This window comes from Mobula hypostoma, chromosome 7 (genome assembly GCF_963921235.1).
Source record: "Mobula hypostoma chromosome 7, sMobHyp1.1, whole genome shotgun sequence".
Lineage (NCBI taxonomy): Eukaryota > Metazoa > Chordata > Chondrichthyes > Myliobatiformes > Myliobatidae > Mobula > Mobula hypostoma.
The window spans coordinates 167,431,548-167,458,648 of NC_086103.1; the positions used below are offsets into that span (position 1 = coordinate 167,431,548).

The 27,101-nt window shown below is 42.9% G+C and overlaps 1 protein-coding gene across 1 annotated transcript in view; it reads right to left on the bottom strand.

Moving 5' to 3' along the window:
• Positions 1–27,101, bottom strand: part of oca2 (oculocutaneous albinism II) — a 498,511-nt gene that overhangs the window by 163,006 nt on the left and 308,404 nt on the right. Inside the window, exons 15-16 of the mRNA XM_063052933.1 lie at positions 24,068–24,215; positions 10,086–10,143 (exon numbers count right to left, since the gene is read on the bottom strand). Coding sequence (XP_062909003.1) covers positions 10,086–10,143; positions 24,068–24,215 — 206 coding nt within the window. The remainder of the gene's footprint in view (positions 1–10,085; positions 10,144–24,067; positions 24,216–27,101) is intronic.

Here is a 27,101-nt window from a genome sequence, read left to right on the forward strand (position 1 = left end):
AATTTAATGGAACAAAAAAGAAAAAAATATCAAACACATTATAAGATCAGTCCCTGTGATGGTAAGACAGCAGTATGAATCAGGCGCAGGTCCATCTGCCGATCAATAAATCTCCTAGTCCTCTGACAGACTGAAAATTAATCCTTGATCATTTTTAATATTGATTTTTAAAAATAGTATCCCAAAAATCATTGCCCCCGATTTTTGGAAAATTCTGTGATGTTTCTTGCATTACTATTACTATTTCCTTTGCAGGAAATCTCTTCAATTTTCAAGAGCTTTTAGCATCTCACCAATTTCATTACTTCTAAACTTCCTATTCTCCAGCGGATATGCAGTAACATTAGTTCACACAAATGAACAAAAACAGAATTATCCTGACTGTACTTTAGAAATAACCCTGTATTAGTTGCTTAGAGAACTAACTTATGTTTAATGCTCACCGAAGTTCATTTGGTGCTTGACAGTATAAGTAACATTTGTGGTAAAAAAAAAAGTTGGAAAACTACTTTTGTATTTCCTTACCTGGGGTTTATTTGATCCCCAAATAGCAAGTGATTTTGTAAGTTGTGTAAGAAGAGAAAATATTTTTTAAAACTTTTATCCAATGGGCAGACAATACAAAAACCTGAAAGCATGCAAGAATAGCTTCACTCCCTCTGTTGTCGCCTCTTGAATGGATTTCTTGTACGATAAGATGAACTCTTGGCCCCACAACTTACCTTGTTATGACCGTGCACTTTATCATTTATCTGCACTGCTCTTTTTCAGTGGTTTTTGTAGTTTATTCTGCATTGTTACTAATTATTGCTATTCTAGCTCAATGTACTGTGCAATGATTTGATCTGTATTAACAGTATACTGCAAAAGCTACGGAGTATTATGAGCAATCCTTCTCACCCCCTCCATGACATACTGGACAAACAGAGGAGCACCTTTGGGAACAGACTGATTCCACCGAGGTGCATCACTAACGACACAGGAGATCCCTGCTCCCTGTGGCTATAAGACTCTACATCTCCTCCTCATTAAGTATTTAAGTATATGGTTTTATTGCACATCTGTCTTTTGCACTATTACTTTTTAATGCTTACTTTGTACTCTTTTTCGTATCTCAATTCTTACATTTTGTATTTTAAAGTATATATTTCTGACTGAGCAACCTCGCAACAATCATTTCTTTCAAGATAAATAAAGCATTATCTTATCTAACCTTAAGATAGGTTTTTCATTTGGTGCACGTGACAATAATAAACAAATACCAATACCAAGATCAAGAGAGTTCTGTAATGTCATTGATATCTGAAGTTTTAAAACTTCCTGGATACATAAACACAAATGCTTCTGCAGATGCTCAAAATCCAGAGCAACACACACAAAATGCTGAGGAAAATTAGCTGATTAGGAATTCATTGACTCTGAGTTTGGAGTGCAAATGCTTAATTCAAGATTCAAGATTCTTTAATGTTATTTCCAGTATATACTGTAAGTGTAAAGGAGAACAAAATGCTTGCTACTCCAGAACTGATGCAGCACACAAAAACACAATAAGATAAAGAAAACTATGATTAAAAAACACAACAAATATAAATATATGAAAAACTTGTATACACACCGTAGATCGATTGTATGTTCATAATGTGATTCTAGGCACAAGAGTGTCTATACAAGGTGATTGAGAGGAAATTATAAATGATGTGGGGGGAGGGTGGTATGGAGGGAACGGTTAGTGGGTGGAGATGATGACCAGCCTCAATGCTTGGGGAAAGTAACAGTTTTTGAGTCTGGTGGGCTGTGTGTGGATTCTATGTAGCCTCACAAAGGAGACTGATCTCCTTGTGGGCAGTTTTGCAAGAGCTGCAGGGAAGGGCTTAAACTAATTCAGCAGGGCGATGGGAACCAGAGTAATTGGGCTGAGGATGGGCTAGTTTTATTCCGTGCGGAAGGATAGGCAAATAATAGGACAAAATTGCAATCAGCGGGATGAATTAAAGTGTAACAGAGGGTCAAATTCAAAAAGGGTGATGAATACAAGACTGAAGGTTTTATATTTGAATGCAACCAGTATACGGAATAAGGTAGATGATCTGGTAGTACAGTTATTAGAGACGGGTAGATATGATGTTGTGGTCATATCTGAGTGGTGGCTAAAAGAAGATCATAACTGGGAGCTTTACATCCAAGGATACACATTATATTGAAAGGACAAGCAGGTAGGCAGAGGGGGTGGAGTCGGTCTGTTGGTAAAAAAATGAAATCAAATCCTTAGAAAGAGCTGACATAGGATCAGAAGATGCAGAATTCTTGTGGGTGGAGTTACGAAGCTGCAAGGGTAAAAAGATCCTGATGAGAGTTATATACAGGCCTCCAGACAGGAGCCAGAATGTGGGCTACAGATGATAACGGGAGATTGAAAGGGCATGTACAACAAGGGCAGCGTTGTGATAATCATGGAGGGTTTCAATATGCAGGTAGATTGGGAAAATCGGGTTGGTGCTAGATCCCCAGAGAGGGAATTTGTAGAATGACTACGAGATGAATTTTTAGAGCAATTTGTGGTTGAGCAACTTAGAGCAGAAATTCTGGATTGGGTGTTATCTAATGACCCAGATCTAATTGGTGAGCTCAAGGTAAAGGAACCCTTAGGAGACACTGATCATAATATGATAGAAATCTTCCTGCATTTTGAGAGGGAGAAGATGAAGTCAGAAGTATCAGTATTACAGTACAGAAAAGCAAAATATAGAGGCCTGAGAGAGGAACTGGCCAAAGTTGATTGGAAGTGGACATTAGAAGAGATGATGGCAGAATATCAATGGCTGGTGTTTCTGGGGGAAATTCAGAAGGCGCGGGAAAGATACATCCCAAACAAGAAGTAATATTCTAAAGGGAGGATGAGGCAGCTATAGCTGACAAGGGAAATCAAAGACAACATAAATGCAAAAGAGAGGGCATATAATATTACAAAAATTAGTGTGGAGTTAGAGGGCTTGGAAGCTTTTAAAAACAAACAGAAGACAACTAAGAAAGCCATAAAGAGAGAAAATTTGTAATATGAAGGTAAGCTAGCCAATAATATAAAAGAGGATACCAAAATTTTTTCTGGTACATAAAGAGTAAAGAAGAGATGAGAGTGGATATCGGACCGCTGGAAAATGACACTGGAGAGCTGGTAAAAGGGAACAAATGAATGATGGACAAACTTAAAAAGTGTTTTGCATTAGCTTTCACTGTGGAAGACACTAGCAGAATACCAGAAATGAAAGAGTATCTGGGGACAGAAGCAAGTGTTTTTGCTATATCTGAGGAGAAGGTACTTGGGAAACTGAAGAGTCTGAAGGCAGATACATCAACTGGACAAGATGGACTGCATCCCAGGGTTCTGAAATAGGTAGTCGAAGAGATTGTTGAGGCATTAGTAATGACCTTTCAAGAATCACTAGATGCTGGAATGGTTCCTGAGAACTGGAAAATTACAAGTGTCACTCTACTCTTTAGGAAGGGATGGGGACAGAAGGAAGGAAATTATAGGCTAGTTAGCCTGACTTCATTGTTTGGAGTCTGTTATTAAGGATAAGGTTTTGGTGTACTTGGAGGCACATGATAAAATAGACTAAGTTCAGAAGAAAACCATCTTTCCTGACAAACCTGTTAGAATTTTTGGAGGATATTATAGGCTGGATAGACAAAGGAGAGTCAGTGGATGTTGTTTATTTGGATTTCCAGAATGCCTTTGACAAGATGTTGCACATAAGTCTGCTTAACAAGATAAGAACCTGTGGTATTACAGGAAATGTACTAGCATGGATAGAAGATTGGCTGACTGGCAGGAGGCAAAGAGCAGTTACCGGTGACTAGTGGTGTGCTGCAGGGGTTGGTGTCGGGATCACATCATTTCACATTATATGTCAATTATTTGAATGAAGGCATTGATGGCTTTGTAGTCAAGCTTGTGGACAATACGAAGATAGGTGGAGGGACAGGTAATGTTGAGGAAGCAGGATATCTGCAGAGAGAACTTAGATAGATTGGGGGAATGGGCAAAGAAATGGCAGATGAAATACAGTGCACGGTCATACACCTTGGCAGAAGGAATAAAGGCACAGGCTATTTTGTAAATGGGGGAAAAATTCAAAAATCGGTGAGCAAGGGGACTTCGGCATCCTTGTGCAGGATTTCCTAAAGGTTAACTTGCAGGTTGAGTCAGTGTTAAGGAAGGTAAATGTAATGTAGCATTCATTTTGAGAGGACTAGAATACAAAGACAAGTATATAATGCTGAGGCTTTTTAAGGCACCGGTCAGACTGCACTTGGAGTACTGTGAGCAGTTTTGGGCCACTTGTCTTAAAAAAGAGATGTGCTGGCATTGGAGAGGGTCCAGAGGAGATTCACGAGAATGATCTCAGGAATGAGAGGGTTAACATATGAGGAGCATTTAATGCCTCTGGGCCCTTACTCACTGGAGTTTTGAAGAATGGAGGAAGAAGTAATTGAAATGTGTCCAACATTGAAAGACCGAGATAGAGTGGATCTGGGAAAGATATCTCCTATGATGGGGGGTCAATGAGCCAGAAGACTCAGCCTCAGAATTGAGAGACATTCACTTAGAACAGAGCTGAAGAAAAAAGTTCCTGAGCTAAAAGGTAGTGTACCTGTGCAATTCATTACCACATACAATTGTACAGATCAGGTGACTGGATCTATTAAAGGCAGATATTGATAGGCTGTTGTGAAAGGTTAAGGGGAGAAGGGAAGAGGATAAGTTGAGGGGGATAATACATCACATGATGAAATGGTGGAGCAGACTCGATGGGCTAAGTGGCCTAATTCTGCTCCTGTGTCATATGATCTCCTTCCTGACGGGAGTGGGAAAACAGTCCACGAGCAAGGTGGGGGGGCGGGGGGGGATCCTTTAGGATGTTATTGGCCTTCACCATATATGTGCCCTTGATGCTGGTGCCGGTGATGCATTGGGCAGTTTCGACTGAGTCTTCCTGTCTGCCATAGAGTGGCTTCCATACCAGGCAGAGATGCAGCATGTTAGAATGCTCTCTACTGTACATCTGTGGACTGACGCAAGTTTAAATGGGCACATGCCAGCTCTCTCCTGCATGGCGCCGGTGAGCTTTCCTGATTGTGCAGGATGTATTCTGGGACTATGAGAGATTGTGTGCACTCCCAGGAGTTTGAAACTGCTGGCAGTTTCCAACTTCGGTGCCACCGATGAAAAGAGGGACGTGAGTGGATTGAGTTCTCCTGAAGCCGATAGCCATCTCACTTCTCTTGTTGATATTTAGGAAGATGTTATTTCTCTGGCACCCAGCCTCGAATTTTTCCACCTCCTTTCTCTAGGCTACTTCATCATTTTTGGTGATGAGCCTCACCACTGCATGTGAGATGTACAAGATGTTGGTGAGGCCAAATTTAGAGAATTGTATACAGCTATTTAAGACCATAGTTACAGCTACGCACGCCCTTAGTTAGACCCCACTTGGAGTACTGGATTCAGTTTTGGTCACCTCATTACAGGAAGGCTGTGGATACTATAGAGAGAGTGCAGAGAAGATTTACAAGGAGGTTACCTGATTGGAGAGCAGGCCTTATGACAATAGGTTGAGTGAACTTGGCCTTTTCTCCTTGGAGTGACAGAGGATAAGAGGTGACTTTATGGAGGTGTATAAGATGATGAGAGGCATTGATCATGTGGATAGCCAGAGGCTTTTTCCCAGGGATGAAATGGTTAACACGAGGGGGCATATTTTTAAGGTGCTTGGAAGAAGGTATAAGGGGGATGTCAGAGGTAAGTTCTTTCCCACACACAGAGAGTGATGGGTGTGTAGAATGTACTGCCAGCGAAGGTGGTAGAGGCGATTACAATAGGGTCTTGTAAGAGACTTTTAGTTAGGTACATGGAGCTTAGAAAAATAGAGGGTTATGCAGTAGGGAAATTCTAGGCATCTTCTAGAGTAGGTTACATGGTCAGCACAACATTGTGGGCCGAAAGGCCTGTAATATGCTGTAGATTTTCTATAATTCTATCTAGTCACCTACCTACAGGAAAAGTATCAATCAGAATGCAGAGAAAATTTACATGTATGTAGCTGGCACTTGAGGATTCAAGTTACAGGGACAGGTTGAATAGGTTAGGACTTTATTCATTAAAGTGCAGGAGAACGAGGGGAGATTTTATAGAGGTATACAAAATTATGGGGGGTGTAGATAGGGTGAATGTATGCAAGCTGTTTCCCCTCAGGCTGGGTAAGGTGTAGGGTAGATTGTGAAGTATTTAAGAGGAATCTCAGGGGGAGACATGGAAGTGGAATGAGATGCCAACAGACGTGGTAGATGTGACTTCAATTGTAACATTTAAGGGAAGTTCTGATAGCTACACGGATGAGATAGATATGGGGGGCTATGTTCTAGGTGCAGATAGATGGGCAGAAAACTAGGCCAACACCGACTAGTTAGGCTTAAGAACCTGTTTCTGTGTTGTAGTGCTCTAATCACTCTATGGCTGCGTCTAGCATGTCACTTTGACTCTGGTACACAACACTACCAGATACTTCCGGTAAGATAGCAGTGCCTTTGGATGCAGCGGCCTCTCTGGGGCCAACCAAAGGTATTCTTTTCTTTCTTAAGTGTTTTTTTAATGATTATAAGACTATACTGGACTCCAACAACCACAGGGGCAGCAAGTCTACTGCATTAGTGAGCTGCTCGTAGTTCGGAGTAGCTGGCCGGGGTGTTGTAGGAGCCGGCCAGCGGGTCGAAGAAGGGGAAGGAACCAGTCGGGATATCAGAGGAGCCCACAAGAATGTTTGAGGAGCCAGTTAGGTTTCGGTGGGGCTGACCTGGCTGCAGACTATGTTGTTGCCCGCTACTCAGAAGTATTGAAGTTGGTGCAGTATAACCGTGGGAGATTGTCTCGGACATTTCACTTGCAACCGCAAAACTCTGTTGGACAGTGATAACGTTAGCTGCCGCAGGCCTGTTACCCTGGTCTGGTAGAGGGACAGGTGACATGGGAGCTGTGTAGCCTTGGCTGTAGCCAGATCTAGGCCTTAAGCCTTGGGCTTGCCTGCTGCTGCAGGCCAGGTGAAAGAAGCGGAAGCGTGGTTGAGCTCGGCTGGGGCCTGGCCTCTCCTGTTGGTGCTGCCCTCCCGTGTTTGAGCAGTGGAATGACAGGTTGGATTGCGTGTGTCTGTACACTGGCTGGGAGACTGTAGCCTCTTATTTTCTTATTCATAAGCTGAACATTGTTGATCAGGATCTTGGACTATATATACACGTGTTTTTTTTTCAAGATTCTTTGCTTGCTATTTTTATATTACATACTCGCTTTTTGAATGTTCCTCACTACTTTCAAGTTTGCTTGCTGTTTTGAATGTTTACACCTTGGCCCCAGAGGAACGTTGTCTCCTGCAGCTGTATCTATATATAGTTTGAATGATAATTAAATTTGATTTGAATTGATTTGAACATATTTTGTTAAGAAACAAGGGAAACTCTGCATTCACAATGCAGAGACTCAAAATGAAAAGAAAAAAAGGTAATAAAAGTAGGTGCAAGATGCCTCAGTGCGAGAAATAGATGACTGACGAAGAAATAATGATAGTGTCTGTGCCTCAAACTTCAAAAGGGGCAAACCGGTCTTCAATACGAAAAAGATTTCTTGTTTATGACATTTATACGTGCTTATAAATAAGAAATGGTAATCACTGTGTATTACATCTAGGGAACAGTAAATGATCAATTATGTTACTGGATTAAATACCTGGAAACTGGAATAACAATCTCAGCCATATCTTTACACCCATCACAGCATCTTATTACCTTCCTGCAGTGCACCTTCTCTGTAACTGTGATACTTTATTCATCACTCTGATGAACTGACTATGAACTTCAGAAAGGATAAGACAAGGGAACACTCATCAGTGCTCATTGAGGGATCGGATTGGAAAGGGTGAGCAGTTTCAAGTTCTTGGTTGTGATTGTCTAGGAGGACCTATCTTCGGCCCAACATATCGATGCAATTACAAAGAAGGACCAACAGTGGCTGTATTTCATTAGGAGCTTATGTCACCAAAGACACTCGCTAATTTTGACAGATGTACTGTGGAGAATATTCCAACTGTCTACATCACCATCTGATGTGGGGCGCCACTGCACAGGACTGAAATAAGCTGCAGAAAGTTGTGAACTCTGTCAGCTCTATCAGGGGCACCAGCTTCCTCAACATCCAGCACGTCTTCAAGGAGCAATGCCACAAAAAAGGTGGCAGCCATCATTAACAACTCCCATCACCCAAGACATGCCTTCTTCTCATTGCTACCATCAGGGCTTCGACAAGCCGGCTAAACCAGGTGAGGGTAGCCAACGGGTCTCAAACCCTCGGTGAGATAGGTAGTTGTCTATCCCAGCATGTGAAGACAGACTCCAGCGGATTGAGCGGATGAGACCAATGGAAGGTCCAACGGTCAAGAAGGCGGTCTCTACAAATGTCGCGGAACGTGTAGTGCAGGACAAGACACAGAAGACGTCTTGGTCATCCACTGCGCCTAGTCCCAGCTCCAGCCGTCTGGACTCTGTCTTGCCACTGGATCCAGATGGAAATTGGGAAGAGAGAGTGAGGCTGACGCTGCCCAACTCTCCCTCACTTAAATAAAAATCACAAGCTAGTCTTGACACCATCAAAATGGTGTCGAGGTCCTCATCAACGTCGACGATGGACGAACAACAACCACCATCAGGGAGGAGGTACAGCAGCCTGAAGGCACACACTCAATGATTCAGGAATAGCTGTTTCCCCTCCACCGTCTGATTTCTGAATGGACCTTGAAACCATCAACACTGCCTCATTTTTTTCTTTTCTTTTTGCACTATTTATTTAATTTAACTTTATATATGTGTACACGTGCGCACACGCACACACACACACACACACACACACACACACACACACCCACCCACCCCCACAGTACTGTGCAAAAGTCTTAGGCATATATACATATATAACTAGGGTGCCCAAGGCTTGTGCTCAGTACTATAGTAATTTTATGTATTGCACTGTACCACTGCAAAAAAATCATGACATGCGTGAGTAATGATAAACCTGATTCTGATATGGGTTTCTATTGTGAGCTGAGAGTGGGAATGGGGCAGGGAGAGGGGAATCATGGTTGGGAAAAGAGGAAAGGAGAGGAGAAGGAGCGGGAACCACCAGAGAGACATTCTGTAATGAAAATTAAACCAAATCCGTGGAACCAAATGACTTTTCCTGGTGTCTCAGGGCTGGGTGTGTCCACCCATGCCACCCTGCACCCTGGCACTCCTTTGCCACCCGTTCCACACCTCTCCCACAATGCTGCACCCTCACCAATTCCAACATCCTTTACTCCTGCCAGATTTACAAACTTGCTCTCCACTCCACGTTGACAGAGTACTGTAATTTACAGTTTTTATAATGCATTGCAATGTATGGCTGCCGTATTACAACAAGTTTCATGACATATGCCAGTGATACAAAACCTCATTCTGATTCGGATTCTGTATTTTGAGATAGTACTCTGTACTATTTCAATGCACTGTTGTTTGAACTAATCCATATGATGGTATGCAAGGTAAATTTTTCACTGTACCTCGGTACATCTGCCGATAATAAACCAGTTTACCTATTCACCAGCATGTGGAGATTTTAAATTCAAATAAGTAAATATATCTGGAACAAAATGCTTGTGACAAATTTTTGTAGGCTCAATTGGTTCACTAACTATATTTGGAAAGGAAAATTCTTGTTCTTAATTGACTGACTCCAGACCCATACAATGTGATCGACTATGAAATAGCCGACAAAACATCAATTTCCAGGAACAGCTATGGATGGACAATAACTGCTGACAAAGCCAGGTTCGTCTACATCTTGTGAATGAATAAATACTTCTTATAATCTTAAACCTTCCACAGGAGTCATTTGAAGATAAAATGGAAGGATTGTTCTTCTCAGATAAAAATGTAGCATTCTCACCTATGAGATAGCTAGCTATGATTCATATTAGTGTAAGAGGTAATGGTAAAACATTCTTTACCTTTTTCTGCAGCTCCTGAATGTTTGTTTCCCAGTTTTTATCTTCTTGTGAAATTTCTCTGAAAGAGAGTAAATGCATCCCGATGTTGAATTAATTCTTTCAAATTAAATCTGGTCAAAGACAGCCTCTATCTAATTCCCAATAACTATATTCCTAAAAATGTCAACAAGTACATCTACCTAATTTTACTGAATACATCCAGCCTTTATCCAAAGAATTCTCATTTGCATTTCCAAGGTTCCTTATTCAATCTTCCTGAAAATATCAGACTCTATCTATGAACTTTTTAATATAAAATTACTAAAAATATCAACTCTACTCAACTTGACCCTTGTGCAATATTTATGAAAACACTAAATTCTATCCATAGATTGGCATCTAGTATCTCTAGATATAATCAAACTCTACCTATGAGCTCAATACCAAGTATTCTGATCATCATCATCATCACCAGATGACACGGGCAATCTTGGTCTATCCATGACCATGACTGTTTTTGGAATTTTTTTCTACAGAAGTGATTTGCTATTGCCTGCTGGGCAGTGTCTTTACAAGAAGGGCAATCCCAGTCATTATAAATACTCTTCAGAGACTGCCTGCCAGGCATCAGTGGTCACATAGCCAGGACTTGTGATATGAACCAGCTGCTCATATGACTATCCACCACCTGCTCCTAGCTTCATGTGACCCTAATAGGGTGAGAGGGGTGACTAAGCAGGTTCGACACCTTGCCCACGAGGGACCCGTAGCAAAGCAGTGCCTTACACCTCATTTGGTAGAGACGTATCTCCACCCCACCACCCATATAACGAAGTAGATATAGTTGTAATTATATTTGTGGGCTAAAAATATGGAAACTCAGACTAATAACCTGGAGACGTGAGAGCTATGGCAGTTTATTAATTATAGTCAGTTAACTGAATGAAAAATGTATAAGATGGTCATATAGTTACTGGGAATCTGTTACCTTGGCTTTTGAAGTTTTTAAAGTAACCTAACTATATTTGGCAAAGTTGGAGTTGAGGGTCACAGATGTAACTTCTAGGCAACTGGTACATAATGAGGAAAAACTTCTTATACAGTGAATAGTAATGATTTGAAACATGAGAGATGTGGAAACAGAGACAATAATTGATATCAAAAGAACACAAGACAGGGATTTAAAGGGGAATGGGACTAGGGGTATTACTTTACAATCGATCAGCCAAGACAGCAAGTACAAAGTACAAAGTAAATTTAGTATCAAAGTACATATGTGCCACCATATACAACCCTGAGATTCAACTCTTGTGAGCAAGTAAATCCAAAAAACACAATAGAATCAATGAAAGACCACAAACAATAGGAAGAACAACCAGCCAACATACAAAAGACAACAAACTCTGCATAAACAAAGGAAATAGAAGTAATAATAAATAAATAAGCAAATATATATCAAGAACAGCATTTATGGGGTTTATTGGTCCTGACTAAATATCAGGAAATGTCAATAGCGATTATATAGCTTCTACCACCCAAGACAAATCCACCTTCACATAGGGCTTAGGTCCGGGTGCACCCTGTCTCGCTGAAGGAGCTCTGTCTATGGCGAATGTTTGGCGCTAGAAAAATAACTAGACCAATGGTGGTGGTGTCACCTAAAATCACCGAAGTCTCTAGCAGCAGGGAGATGGATTTCATTACCATCAATGAATGCTTTAGAAATAATATCACAAATTCTAAAGCCTACCCAGGAGTAGACTGTGGTTCAGATCACCATCCAGTAATAGCTACCATTAAAACAAAATTAAAGAAACTAAAACATGGAAAAAGGGAAAGAAGTATACGTTGGGAGAACCTTAAAAAAATAGCATACTTATGCAACAATTCAAGACAGCTGTAGAAGAACACCTCAACGAAAACGTAGCAACACCTATTTGGGACAGATTTAAATATACTATACAGCAATCAGCAGAGGAGATAATCCCAGTGCAAGAAATCCAACACACTAATGAGGGGTGGATAACCCAAGATATTCTAGATCTGATGGAACAAAGAAGGTTAGTGAAGAATAACGAAGTGCAATACAGAGAGCTAGGCAGACGGACCAGACAATTGAGCAATATTGCAAAGGAAGAATGGCTGAATCAAAAATGCAATGAAGTAGAAGGCCATATTAACAATAGCAAAGAAATGCACAAGAAAATTAAGGAAATTACTGGAATTAAGAAAACCTCCTCTACAGGATGCATAAGATCAGCAGACGGATCCGTACTAACAGATCCAGATAAAGTATGCGGGAGGTGGATTCAGTATATAGAGCAGGTTTTTGAGGATAATAGTGGGGAACCCCCAGATATTAAACACCCTAATTCTGGCCCACTATTACCAAAGAAGAAATAACTAAAGCAATGAAAAGCATGAAACATGGTAAAGCCAACGGACCCGATGAAATTTCTGTGGAAATGATACAAGCCCTAGAAGATCTGTGCATAGATATTCTTTTTGAACTGTTTAATGGCACATATGAGTCTGGTGTATCGCCTGACGATCTCTTGAAATCAGTGTTTATAACTCTGCCAAAAATTCCTGGAACTATTGACTACGATAGTTGCTATTGCCAAAACCAACTTCCAAAAAATGAAACCCATTTTTACCAACAGACACATTTCTATGGCAACACGGCTTAGGCTACTAAAATGTTACATCTGGTCAATCTTGCTGTATGCTTCCGAAACATGGACTATAACACCAGAACTCCGAAGAAACTTAGAAGCAACAGAAATGTGGTTTCTTAGAAGAATGCTGAAAATATCATATAGAGATAGGGTAATGAATGAGACAGTACTCCAACTTGCCCATACAAAAAGATCTTTAATGAGAACATTAAATGAGAGGAAACTTAAATTCTTGGGCCATGTCATCAGAAAGGGAGAAATAGAATGCTTACATTACAAGGCCGTATGCCTGGGAAACACGGTAGAGGAAGGCAAAGAAGAAAATATATAGACACTGTGAAAGAACTAACAGATCTAAGTATGCAAGAGGGAATTAAATGCAGCATCTCCAAGTTTGCGGATGACACGAAGCTGGGCGGTAGTGTTAGCTGTGAGGAGGATGCTAACAGGATGCAGAGTGACTTGGATAGGTTGGGTGAGTGGGCAAATTCATGGCAGATGCAATTTAATGTGGATAAATGTGAAGTTATCCACTTTGGTGGCAAAAATAGGAAAACAGATTATTATCTGAATGGTGGCCGATTAGGAAAAGGGGAGGTGCAACGAGACCTGGGTGTCATTATACACCAGTCATTGAAAGTGGGCATGTAGGTACAGCAGGCGGTGAAAAAGGCGAATGGTATGCTGGCATTTATAGCGAGAGGATTCGAGTACAGGAGCAGGGAGGTACTACTGCAGTTGTACAAGGCCTTGATGAGACCACACCTGGAGTATTGTGTGCGGTTTTGGTCCCCTAATCTGAGGAAAGACATCCTTGCCATAGAGGGAGTACGAAGAAGGTTCACCAGATTGATTCCTGGGATGGCAGGACTTTCATATGAAGAAAGACTGGATGAACTGGGCTTGTACTTGTTGGAATTTAGAAGATTGAGGGGGGATCTGATTGAAACGTATAAAATCCTAAAGGGATTGGACAGGCTAGATGCAGGAAGATTGCTCCCGATGTTGGGAAGTCCAGAACGAGGGGTCACAGTTTGAGGATAGAGGGGAAGCCTTTTAGGACCGAGATTAGGAAAAACTTCTTCACACAGAGAGTGGTGAATCTGTGGAATTCTCTGCCACAGGAAACGGTTGAGGCCAGTTCATTGGCTATATTTAAGAGGGAGTTAGATATGTCCCTTGTGGCTACGGGGATCAGGGGGTATGGAGGGAAGGCTGGTGCAGGGTTCTGAGTTGGATGATCAGCCATGATCATAATAAATGGCGGTGCAGGCTCGAAGGGCCGAATGGCCTACTCCTGCACCTATTTTCTATGTTTCTATATCATTGACGCTGCGTTCAATGTGGAGAGCCATGATTGCCCTAGCGCAAGGCACATGAAGAAGAAGATATTAAGAACATGAGATAGAAAATAGGTGCAGGAGTAGGCCATTCGGCCCTTCGAGCCTGCACCGCCATTCAGTATGATCATGGCTGATCATCCAACTCAGAACCCTGTACCAACCTTCCCTCCATACCCTCTGATCCCTTTAACCACAAGGACCATATCTAAGTCCCTCTTAAATATAGGCAATGAACTGACCTCAACTGTTCCCTGTGGCAGAGAATTCCACAGATTCACCACTCTCTGTGTGAAGAAGTTTTTCCTAATCTCGGTCCTAAAAGGCTTCCCCTTTATCCTCAAACTGTGACCCCTCGTTCTGGACTTCCCCAACATCAGGAACAATCTTCCTGCATCGAGCCTGTCCAATCCCTTTAGGATTTTATACGTCTCAATAAGATCCCCCCTCAATCTTCTAAATTCCAATGAGTATAAGCCTAGTTCATCCAATCTTTCATCATATGAAAGTCCTGCCATCCCAGATATCAATCTGGTGAACCTTCTTTGTACTCCCTCTATGGCAAGGATGTCTTTCCTTAGATTAGGAGATCAAAACTGCACACAATACTCCAGGTGTGGTCTCACCAAGGACTTGTACAATTGCAGTAGTACCTCCCTGCTCCTGTACTCAAATCCTCTCGCTATAAATGCCAGCATACCATTTGCCTTTTTCACCGCCTGCTGTACCTGCATGCCCACTTTCAATGACTGGTGTATAATGACACCCAGGTCTCGTTGCACCTCCCCTTTTCCTAATCGGCCACCATTCAGATAATAATCTGTTTTCCTGTTTTTGCCACCAAAGTGGATAACCTTACATCTTGTGATGTCCTCATCTACATTCTTGGCAGGGGTCTGCCACAACTGTAAAAACCTAAAGTAAAGACATTGTCCAAACGTTGTCCAAAGCCTCAAATGCATCTCTCAATTCAGATTAGATCTGTAGGTGCAGAGCATCAAAGTGTTTCTGTCCAACTTCTCCGAAGTGCACGTGAAGGAGCTTAAGTTTCACCAATATTGCTGGTGAACGCAGCAGGCCAGGCAGCACCTCCAGGAAGAGGCACAGGATAAAGTATAAAGTATAAAGATAAAGTATCTTTGAAAATGACTCCAGAAGTTTTGGAACAATTCAGTAATGGAGAAGTGAAATTGAGTGACGTTATCCCCTCAGGTTCAAGAGCCTGATGGTTGTGGGGTAATGACTTATCCTGAACCTGGTGGTGTGAGTTCTGAGGCTTCTGTACCTTCTTCCTGATGGCAGTAGCAGGAAGAGAGCGTGGGTTGAGAGCTGGGGGCCTTTGATGATGGATGCTGTATTCCTGCAACAGTGTTTCAAGTAGACATGTTCAATGGTGGGGAGGCATTACCTATGATGGACTGGACCATATTTAGTATTTGTTGTAGGATTTTCATTTCAAGGGCATTGGTGTTTTTATACCAGTCTATGATGCAACTAGTCAATATACTTTCCACCACATATCTATAGAAGCTTGTCAAATTTTAAAATGTCATCCCAAATCTTCACAAACTTCTAAGTAGAGGCGCTGCTGTGTTTTCTTCGAAATTGCACTTAGATGCTGGGCCCAGAGTAGATCCTCTGAAATGATAAGACCAAGGATTTAGAGTTGCTGACCCTCTCAGCCTCTGATTCCCCCATGAGAACTGGCTCATGGACCTCTGCTATCCTCCTCCTGAAGTCAATAATCAGCTCCTTGATCTTGCTGACATTGAGTAAGAGATTTCCGTGGCACTGCTCAGCCAGATTTTCAATCTCCCTCCTATATACTGATGTGTCACCACCTTTGATTCAGCCATTGACTGTGGCGTCATCAGCAAACTTAAGTATCGTGTAATAAGACCAAAAGACCTTAAGACATAGAAGCAGAATTAGACCATTCAGCCTATTAAATTGGCTCTGCCATTCAACCATGGCTGAGTTATCATCCCTCTCAACCTCATTCGTCTGCCTTCTACCCATAACCCTTCCCGCCATTACTAATCAAGAACCTAACAAACTTTACTTTCAATATACTCAATGACTTAGCCTCCACAGCCATCTACAGTAATGAATGCCACAGGATTCACCAAGCTCTGCTGAAAGAAATTCCTACTCATCTCTGTTCTAAAGGCAGATCTTTCTTTTCTGAAGCTGTGACCTCTATTCTTTGACTCATCCAGTATAGGAGACACCTTCTCCAACTCCACTTTATCTAAACCAAGCAGTCTCTTTCTGTGCTGCTTTGAGTCTATGAGGGGATGAAACTGTAGTTTCCATAAACTGTTGTAAAAATCCAGTTGATTCTCTCTTGCCCCTTTGAAGCGATCATAAGAAAGCCTTGATGATTTGTTGCAGTGAGATTTGGGTGTCCTGTGGGCTACCACCTCAGTGCTCCAAAGGATATGAATTTTAGGGCCTTCAAGCCAAATTTATCGAGCTGACATCATTATCAAGCAGATCGTCAAAACCAACCAGCCGCCAAATCAATGTCAGTGGACAGGTCTCAAATGGACTTCCCCCTTGCGACACATTCATGACATGGTGAGAAATGAACCTGTGCAAAGCGTGTCTCGGTTAGCGGATGTTGGGAGGAGTATAGTGGAAGCTGAAGGGATGAGATTGGAGATAGAGCATGAATCATTTGTGTTGAAATGCAAATCAGTAAACTATTCTAAAAGTATTCTAGAACTGATGTTCCTTCTAGAGCTGAAAAGAATCTCAGTGGGAGCCTGCTCTGCAAATAACTGACTAAGGTGTTACAACATGCATGCAGCCTCCGGTGTTTAGACACTCTGACTCACCGGAATATGGATAGCTAGTGCTTCCCCTTTAAAGATTCAGGCTGCCCTGCTAATTGATATCCATGTTTGGTGCCAGGATTTTCATAATTAAAGAACACCTGAACTGAGGTTTGGTGCTCAATCATAAGCTTAAGTTTGGATTCTTGTCTAGTGTTTTGTTTAGAAATTTAGAACTTGTATCATGTCTCAATTTCAGTCTCAGATAGAAACATAGAAAACCTACAGCACAATACAGGCCCTTCAGCCTACATGTCCTTTCCTTAGAAGTTACCTAGGGTTACCCATTGCTCCATGTACCTATCCTAAAGTCTCTTAAAAGACCCTATCATATCCGCCTCCACCACCGTCGCCGGCAGCCCATTCCACGCACTCACCACCCTCTGCATAAAAAACTTACCCCTGACATCTCCTCTGTACCTACTTCTAAGCACCTTAAAACTGTGTTCTCTCGTGTTAGCAATTTCACCCCTGGGAAAAAGCCTCTGACTATCCACACGATCAATGCCTCTCATTATCTTGTACACCTCTGTCAGGTCACCTCTCATCCTCCGTCACTCCAAGGAGAAAAGGCCGAGTTCACTCAATCTATTCTCATGAGGCATGTTCCCCAATCCAGGCAGCATCCTTGTAAATCTCCTCTGCACCCTTTCTATGGTTTCCACATCCTTCCTGTAGTGAGGTGCCCAGAACTGAGCACAGTACTCCAAGTGAGGTCTGACCAGGATCCTATATTGCTGCAATATTACCTCTCGGCTCTTAAACTCAATCCTACGATTGATGAAGGCCAATGCACTGTATGCCTTCTTAACCACAGAGTCAACCTGCGCAGCAGCTTTGAGTGTCCTATGGACTCGGACCCCATTAATACTATATTCTGCCATCATATTTGACCTACCAAAATGAAGCACCTCACTCTTATCTAGGTTGAACTCCATCTGCCACTTCTCAGCCCAAGTTTGCATCCTATCAATGTTCCACTGTAACCTCCGACAGCCCTCCACACTATCCACAACACCCTCAACCTTTGTGTCATCAGCAAATTTACCAACCCATCACTCCACTTCCCGAGCACTTTGGTTCTAACCATCCTTGCCTAGGTCTCTCGTCAGAGTATGATTGAGCCTAGCAATGGCTCAGCGGGGGTATCGGAGCTTCTCGTCAGCTGCGGCCTGCCACAGCGTGAACATTTCTAGACAGAGAGTGGAGATCCATGCTCTCCAGGTCGCCGTGTCCCAGCTATCGCGAGGTGGAAGTCAAAGTCGCTCGGGTGAGGCTGTCGGTCGCTCCACAGAGCCAGTCCATCTTCTGACGCTGAACAGGATCAGCAGTGACCTGGGTTCTTCCCATGGATTCCTCACTCAGTGTTCATTGGTGTTTAAACTCCAGGGTCCATGTTTAGGAGCCTCTCCCTTTGATACGATCTGGTGACTGGATCCCATAGGGCATCACCTTGGTTTGCTCCTGAACTAGAGACCCTGTCTCTCTAGTTCCAGTGCACCTCAGCTAGACATGGTTGGGACTTGCACTGTCCTGTTGGCCAGAGCTCAAACAGCGGTACATGACAGCTCCCCTTTTGGTTGCACCTAACCTGGACCTTCCCTTCATCGTGAAGGTAGAGGCCTCAGAAGTGAGAGTGGGTACAGTGTTGTCTCAACGGACACCTTCGGACAATAAACTGCACCCGTGTGTGTTCCTCTCCAGGCAGCTATTCCTGACAGAGGTGAAATATGACATTAGAAATAGAGAGCTGCTCACAGTCATACTGGGTTTTGGAACAATGGCACCACTGGCTTGCGGGGACCAAAAACCCTGTTATTGTAAGGACAGACTACAAGAACCTAGCTTATATTCAGGAGGCCAAAAAATTGAATTCCAAGCAGGCCAGATAGTCTCTTTTCTTCAACCACTTCAATTTCATCCTGACCCATCAAGCAGGGTCAAAAATCAGAAGCCGGGTGCCTTGTCTCGTCAGATCGACAAACCCAAGTGAGAGGAGTAGTCTATCACCAGTTTGCCCCAGGCTAAGGTGATAGTGCCAATTTGATAGAGAATTGATTCACTTATTTGTAAGGCCAAGAAGGAAGGGGAGATCCCCAAAAACGGTCTTCTAGGTTGTCTGTTCATCCCAAATTCTGTCAGGTCGCAGGCACTTCAATGGGGACACGCATCAAGAAAGACCACTCACCCTGGGATTGTTAGGATGCTCAAGTTCATTAAGTGGAGATACTGAAGGCCTGGAATGGTGAGAGGTCTGGCAATATATGATGGCAGGCAAGGTGTGATCCCAGAACAAGGAGCCTTGCACCCAGCCTCAAGGACTCCTTCACCCTCTATCTGTTCCAGACAAACCATGGGCTCACATCTCCATAGACTTTGTCACAGATCTTCCATCTTGCAAGGGGAAGACCATCATCTTGGTAACTGTAGATCATTTTTCAAAGGCCTGAAAATTCATTGCCTTGGACAAACTACCATCTGCAATGGAGATAGCCAAAATTGTCCTGCACCAGGTCTTCAGGATCCATAGATTTCTGGTGGACATTGTTTCAGAGCACAATCCTCAATTGACAAGGTGCCACACATGAGGCTGCTTACCAAGTTAAGAGCCCATGATATTACAGGAAAGTTACTAACATGGTTAGAACATTGACTGATTGGTGGGAGGCAGCGAGTAGGAATAAGCCTTTTCTGGTTGGCTGCTATTGATTAGTGGTGTTCCACAGGGATCGGTGTTGGGACCATTTCTTTTTATGCTTTATATTAATGATTTAGATGATGGAATGGAATGGATGGCTTTGTTGCCAAGTTTCCTGATGATACAAAGATTGGTGGAGGGTCAGGGAGTGTTGAGAAAACAGGCAGAATACAGAAGGACTTAGACAAATTAGGAGAATGGGCAAGAAAGTGCCAAATGAAATACAATGTTGGAAAATGCATGTTCATGCATTTTTGTAGTAGAAATAAATGTGTGGACTATTTTCTAAACGGGGAGAAAATCTAAAAATCTGAGATGCAAAGGGACTTGGGAGTCCTTGTGCAGAACACCCTACAGGTTAACTTGCAGGTGATGAGGAAGGCAAATGCCATGTTAGCATTCATTTCAAGAGGTCTATAATACAAGAGCAGGGATGTGATGCTGAGGCTTTATTTGGCACTGGTGAGGCCTCACCTTGAGTATTGTGAACAGTTTTGGGCCCCTCATCTTAGAAAAGATACGCTGGCATTGGAGAGGGTCCAGAGGAGTTTCAGGAGGATGATTCCAGGAATGAAAGGGTTATCATACGAGGAACGTTTGATGGTTCTGGGTCTGTACTCGCCGGAATTCAGAAGGATGAGGGGGGATCTGATTGAAACCTTTCGAATGTTGAAAGGCCTAGACAGAGTAGATGTGGAAAGGATGTTTCCCATGGTGGGAGAGTCTAGGACAAGAGGGCACAGTCTCAAGATAGAGGGGCGCCGTTTCAAAACAGAGATGCAGAGAAATTTCTTTAGTCAAAGAGTGTTGAATTTGTGGAATTTGTTGCCAAGTGCAGCTGTGGAGGCCAAGTTGTGGATGTATTTCAGGCAGAAATTGATAGCTTCTTGATTGGACACAGCATCAAAGGTTACACGGGGAAGGAGGAGAAGAAAAAAGAATCAGCCATGATTGAATGGCAGAGCAGACTCACTGGGCCAGATGATCTAATTCTGCTTCTATGTCTCATGGTCTTATGATCTTAATTTGCAGCTCGTTTTCGGAGGGCGTTCTGTACGTTGATTGGGGCAACATCAAATCTTTCGCCTGAGTTTCACCCACAGTCCAACGACCAGATGGAGCAGGTGAACCAGTATATGGAACGAACCCTAAGATGTCTGGCCTCAGAAAAAGCAGATGAGTGGTGCGACCATTTGATGTGGGCTGATGTCACCCACAACTTTTCACAGCATTCTGCACGTGGGATATCCTTGTTCGAATGCCAATTTAGATATTCTCCATCGCTCTTCCCTGAGCAGGAGGCCAAGGTTGGGGCTCCTGCTGCTGAAGATCTCATCAGGTACTGCAAGGAAAAATGGACTAGGGCAAAGGAGATTTTGTTGGCCTCTATCCAGAAGGCTGAAATAAAGGCAAGGCACAAGAGAAAACAGGGACCAGTTTTATAGCCTGGGCAACAGGTCTGGCTGTCTACTCAGGACTTGCTCTCCGGGTGGAGTCTAGGAAGTTGGCACCTAAGTTCATTGGACCCTTCAAGGTTCTCAAGAAAGTAAAGCCAGTGTTTTACACCTTGCTACTCCCCTAAACATTCAAGATCAATCCTATCTTCCACAATTCCAAATTAAAATCTGTAAACACAATTGGTCCCACCGCCAGCCAGATTATAGGGAACAGGTCTTCACCCTAAAAAGAATTCTGAATTCATGAGCTTTTTGGGGTGTTTGGCAGTTCCTCATGGACTGGGAAGGATACAGACCCAAGAAATGATGCTGAGTTCCTGAAAGGGACGTCTTGTATCTGGCTGTCATCGAAGACGACCACCTTCATCTCTCCGAGCAGCCAGGGCCATCAGGAGTCAGCTGTAGAGGAAGGGGTCCTGTTATGACGTGCACCCGACCACACCAACCTTCAGGGTTTAGACACTCTACCTCTCTGGAATATGGACAGCTGGCGTGGCTCCTTTAAAAATTCAGGTTGCCTCACTAATTGCCAGCTAAGTTTCGGCACCAGGATTTTAATATTTAAAGAGCACCTGAACTGAGGTTCAGTGCTCAATTGTCAGCTCAACTTTGGATTTTCTTCTAGGGTCTTGTTTAGAACCCTGTGTTTGTTTCAGCCTCATATCAGGTCTCAATTCTAGTCCCAGATACTCCAGCACTTGGCTCCTCACCATCCTCACCTAGGTCTCTCGTCGCGTATGGATCAACAATTAACTTTATTCAAGATCAACCCTATCTGCCGTATACAATGGGAATTTGCTGTGGTGTGCTGGTCAGGACGTGACGTGCAACAATAAACAAAAAACATTCAACAGTTATAAAGAGTACAGAATTATGGTTCCTGAAGGTTGTTATAGCTAAGGGTGGTAATGGGGACAAGCTCCCACTACTTATTAAATGCTCCTAATGGCGTGAGCCTCAAATAACCTCTGATGGCTAAGTCCAGCTCCTGTATTTCACGTGTGGCTTAGCTAAAAAGCCCAGCAGAACCATTTCTACCAAGAGGAGAAGGGGCAAAGGCCATTTACTGGCAGCTCAAAACCAGTTGCTTTGGCAGATTGGGGCTTGTCAGCCGTGGTTGGCAGCTCATCAAGGAGAAGGAAAAAAATCTGTTCTCAAACCTCCGCTGCCTTGCAGCTGTACCCAGTTTGGGGAAGGCTTCAGTAGTAATCCCCAAGGGAAAAATCCGGAGCTGGAGTCCCTAAGGCTCAATACTGTCTGGCTACTCTTGCAACCCTGCTGGTACCAAACTGTATCGGCCACTGGCTTTCCTTTAGATTCATCAGATGCGTGGAGAGGTGGAGCTGGCTACGTGGGCCACAGCTTGATCTCCTTATCATACTGTCCAGACAACATCCATGGTCGACCCTGACCGATGCAAAGAATTATATAAAAATAAGTTTTGAGGTGAAAGCATAGACATGGAATCTCTCTCTCTCTCTCTCTCTGGGTATCCATCCCATAGGATGATGATGGTTCCTTTCAGTTCCTCAGAAAGGAACAGCGTGTGCGTGAGTGGATTTTAGGTGAGTAGGGTGTTGCACAGGTCCAGACCCACCTTCTCGACATCCCCTCCCGGATCCAACGGCATGGTGGGGTCCAAGACGGCGGGGGGAAGTTCTGCTGCAGTGAGTGGCCAGACCAAGCTTCGATGCAAGGGATGCCCTTTCCGCGCTTCACGGCACGTGTTTGCTTGGTGGCCATTGACCCTACGAGAAGGTTCATCCGCCCTTTGACAGGTCTTGTTTTTTGTCCTGCAGGGTGTCTAGCCACCCTCCACACCAGGCAAGCCTGGTGGGGGAGCCAGTTTAATCGCCGACCACCCGACCATGCGACAGGTAGAACTGGGTTACATGGTATCAGTAGCACTCTGACGAGTGACCTGACAGTGGAATAAACTGTGCATAAATGCACAGATACCAGCATGTATATCAAATAACCAGCATTATAAAAAATGGTTTAAAGTGTTTAAGGTGCAGTGCTGTAACTGAGGTAAAATATAGAAAGGGTGGGGGGAATAACTAGAATGGTTGATCAGATAGGAGGAGGAGCTTTGGCGAGTCAATGACACCTAACAGTGACTCCTTTGTTTGTATCTTAGGAAGCAGCTCCATATCTATTTTTGCTATCTCTATTTTTCCCTTTCAGTGTTCTTTTAAAGACCCTGACCTGGAGTTACACGCTGACTACAGTTCTTTGTGGGAATGGGACCCGCTCTCGGGGTTTCACGACTGGCCATTATTCGGCATGCCAAGGGCGTGGCCTAGGAGCTTTGTTTGCCTTTTGAGGTCCGAGATTTTGCAGCTCTGGAGATGGACGAACGAAGGTCAGTGTCCCGGCAGGAGATCAGTGTGTCGTGGGAGTCGGAAGACCTAAGGTCTTTGGGCACTGAGCTTGGAAAAAGTGACACAACAGACTTTTAACATCATAAATCAGTGAGCTGTTTGTTATTTCTCCCCCTCGCGGTGAAACAGAGACACCTCTTTCTCCCTTATTAGGGAGAGAGAGCCTGTGGTATGTCAAATACCGGATGAAGAAGTAACCTTTGGGGTACTGCAAGTCTATGTCTTTGCTGTTGCTTTGCTGCATGCTTGAGTGCTTATTGGTGGGTGCCGACGCTATTTTTGCTGATGGTGGGAGGGGGGATCGTTGCTTGCTGCCGCTTACATGCGGGAGGGAGGGGAGCTGGGGTTGGAATTTGGGGTTCTTACATTTAACTGTCATTCACTCTTTGGGGGCACTCCTCTGTTTTCATAGATGGTTGCAAAGAAAAAACACCTCAGGATGCATTTTGTTTACATTTCTCTGACATTAAATGTACCTTTGAAACCTTTGATTAACTGCCTGGAAGAGAAAAAAGCATTTAAGATGGCATGAAATTTACATAGGTTTCAATTTCATTGTCATTTCTATCCCAGTCAAAGTTTAAAGAAAAATGGAAGAAAAAAACAAACCTTTGAAAGGTCCTAAGCTTTTTCCCGAGCACATTCTCCAAGGTGAGAACCTTCTGCATTAGCAGACACTTCACTGCAGTTTCTTCGCGACTGGCTGGGTTAATGCGCTGAGCAGTGAGCCTCCAAACATGAATTTCATGCTTCAACTCTGGGGAAAAGGTATCACAAAAAAAATAGAAGAAATCAGGAAAAATATAACAGGATTATTGACCATACACTAGAGATAGTAAAGATATTATATAATAATGTTTAGTTTGTCCTTGTGCACTTGTAAAATGAATTTATAGAAACAAAAGCTTTCCCAGTACCTTTATTGAACTATAGCTTAATCCAAGCCCTTCAGCCCAAGATGTTGTACTGATCTTATAACCTGCTGTAAGATCAATCTACATGTCCCACCAACATACCCCTCCATTGTACTGCAGATGTCATTAACAAAATGTAAGTATGTAGTGGCATTGCTATTACCTACTAGAGTAGAGGTGATCTGGTGATGCCCTTGCCAATCAAACCTGGTGTTCATACTGCACTGCACACAACTTTTGTATAATTACACAAAGCTCACTCCAATTTTCTGGGGAATAGCACACTTATATGGGGAGAAATTGTAGTTTCTGCCAAAAGTTCCATTTCCTTTCTTCTTTAAATGGATTCTGTTTATTGGGCGATGAGTCCAGTCTTAAGCCCAAACCCAGCTTAAAATGGTGGAGGCACTTAAACGGGTCAGGTAGAGTCACAAGGTATTTAGTAATTGGTTTATTATTGTCAACTGTACCAGAATACAATGGTAAATTTTGTCTTGCATGCCATCCAGGCAGATCTCTACAAACATAAGTAAAATGAAGTAATACAAAAGGAGAGTCAATAGCAGAGTGCAGGATGCCATGTTGTAGAGAAAGTGCAGTGCAGCTTGATAAATAAAGTGCAAGGGTCATGTCGAAGTAGACTGAGTGATCAACAGCAACACACACAAAATGCCGAAGGAAATCAGCAAGCCAAGCAGCATCCATGGAAGTGAACACATAGTCTATGTTTCTGACCAAGACCCTTCTTCAGGAAAACGCCAGAATAAAAAGACCGGGGAGGGGAAGGCAGATAGCTGGAAGGTGATACATGAAGCCAGGTGGGTGGGAAAGGTCAAGGGCTGAAGAAGAATGAATCTGGTGAGAGAGGAGAGTGGACCATTGGAGAAACTGAAGGAGGAAGAGACCATGGGAAGTGATAGGCATGTGACAAGAGGTAAAAGGTCAGAGTGGGGAATAGAGGAAGGGGGGATTATTTTTAACCAGAAGGAGGAATCAATATTCATGCTGTCAATCTGAAGAGATCAAGTTCTTTATTGTACAAAATGTCTTTCCAAGAGTCCTATAGCAGAGCGACTGAAGCTGCTCAAGCCTGGTGGTGTGTATTTTTAAACTATTGTTTCTTCAGCCCTATAGAAATCTTTGATTATATCAGTCGCTCTTCTGAGGCAACAGGGAGTGTAGATAGAGTCAGAGGAGATGACACTGGGTTTTGTGATAGACTAGGCTGGGTTCACAACTAATTGCTTATTGGTTAGCACAATATTGACCCTACACCGCAGATGTGTTATAGAAATATACAGAGTTACATACTCTGAGAATTACAATAAGTAAACATAAAATACATTTCATCACAACATTGTGAATCAGCTTTATTCCAGTTCATTCCTACTACTTCATCTTTTATATTTCTACAACCGTGTTTGTTGGCAATATTGTCAATCAGCTACAGACGGGGAAGTGTATCAACCATAGAGTAAAGAAAAATTTAATATTAAAGATTAAAGATCAGCTTTATATGTCACATGTACATCAAAAAATGCAGCGAACTGCATCGTTTGCATCATAAATGTGCTGGGGGCAGCCCACAAGTGTTGACACATTTCCAATGCCAACATAGCATGCCCTCAACTTGTTAACCCTCACCCATACGTCATTGGAATGTGGGAGGACACTGAAGCACCCAGAGGAAGTCCCGACAGTCACGAGGAGAACGTACAAACTCCTTACTGATAGTGGCAGGAATTGAAACCCGATCACTGATGCCGTAAAGTACTGTGCTAACAAACTCAATTTCTGTGGAAAAGTAGTCTGTTTAGAGGAAAGAGAATGGAAAACTTGTGAAAAAAACAACAGTACCTTAATTCCTGGGATGGCAGGACTTTCATATGATGAAAGACTGGATTGACTAGGCTAATACTCGCTGGAATTTAGAAGATTGAGGGGGGATCTTATTGAAACGTATAAAATTCTAAAGGGATTGGACAGGCTCGATGCAGGAAGATTGTTCCCGATGTTGGGGAAGTCCAGAACGAGGGGTCACAGTTTAAGGATAAAGGGGAAGCCTTTTAGGACCGAGATGAGGAGAAACTTCTTCACACAGAGAGTGGTGAATCTGTGGAATTCTCTGCCACAGGGAACAGTTGAGGCCAGTTCATTGGCTATATTTAAGAGGGAGTTCGATATGGCCCTTGTGGCTAAAGGGATCAGGGGGTATGGAGAGAAGGCAGGTACAGGGTTCTGAGTTGGATGATCAGCCATGAACATACTGAATGATGGTGCAGGCTCGAAGGGCCAAATGGCCTACTCCTGCACCTATTTTCTATGTTTCTATGTTTCTCCCTGTGAAAATAGAGCAATTTTAACCAATAGAAGTAGTCCATAGAGGATGACTCTAAATACATTGGGTGCTTTGTTTCAATCTCAGTCAATCACAGCAATGAAGTTTGTCAATGATGCTGCACGAGCAACAGTGATGAAAGGGCTGTCAGTATTCACAACATTACCATTCTGTTTTCATCAATCCACTTGCAAATTCTGTTCAATTTCTAATGTAATAAATCCAACATTTTAAATACACAAAATGTATGAGCAGCCTGTATTGACCGAGAGGAATGTTGAAAAGTGTGCAAACTCATTAAAGTGAAGAAATTTGTGTTGCGATACAAAATTGAAACTTTGTCAGAAAAAGAGAAAATCTTGCCTGGAATAAATCATAAGTTAAAATAATC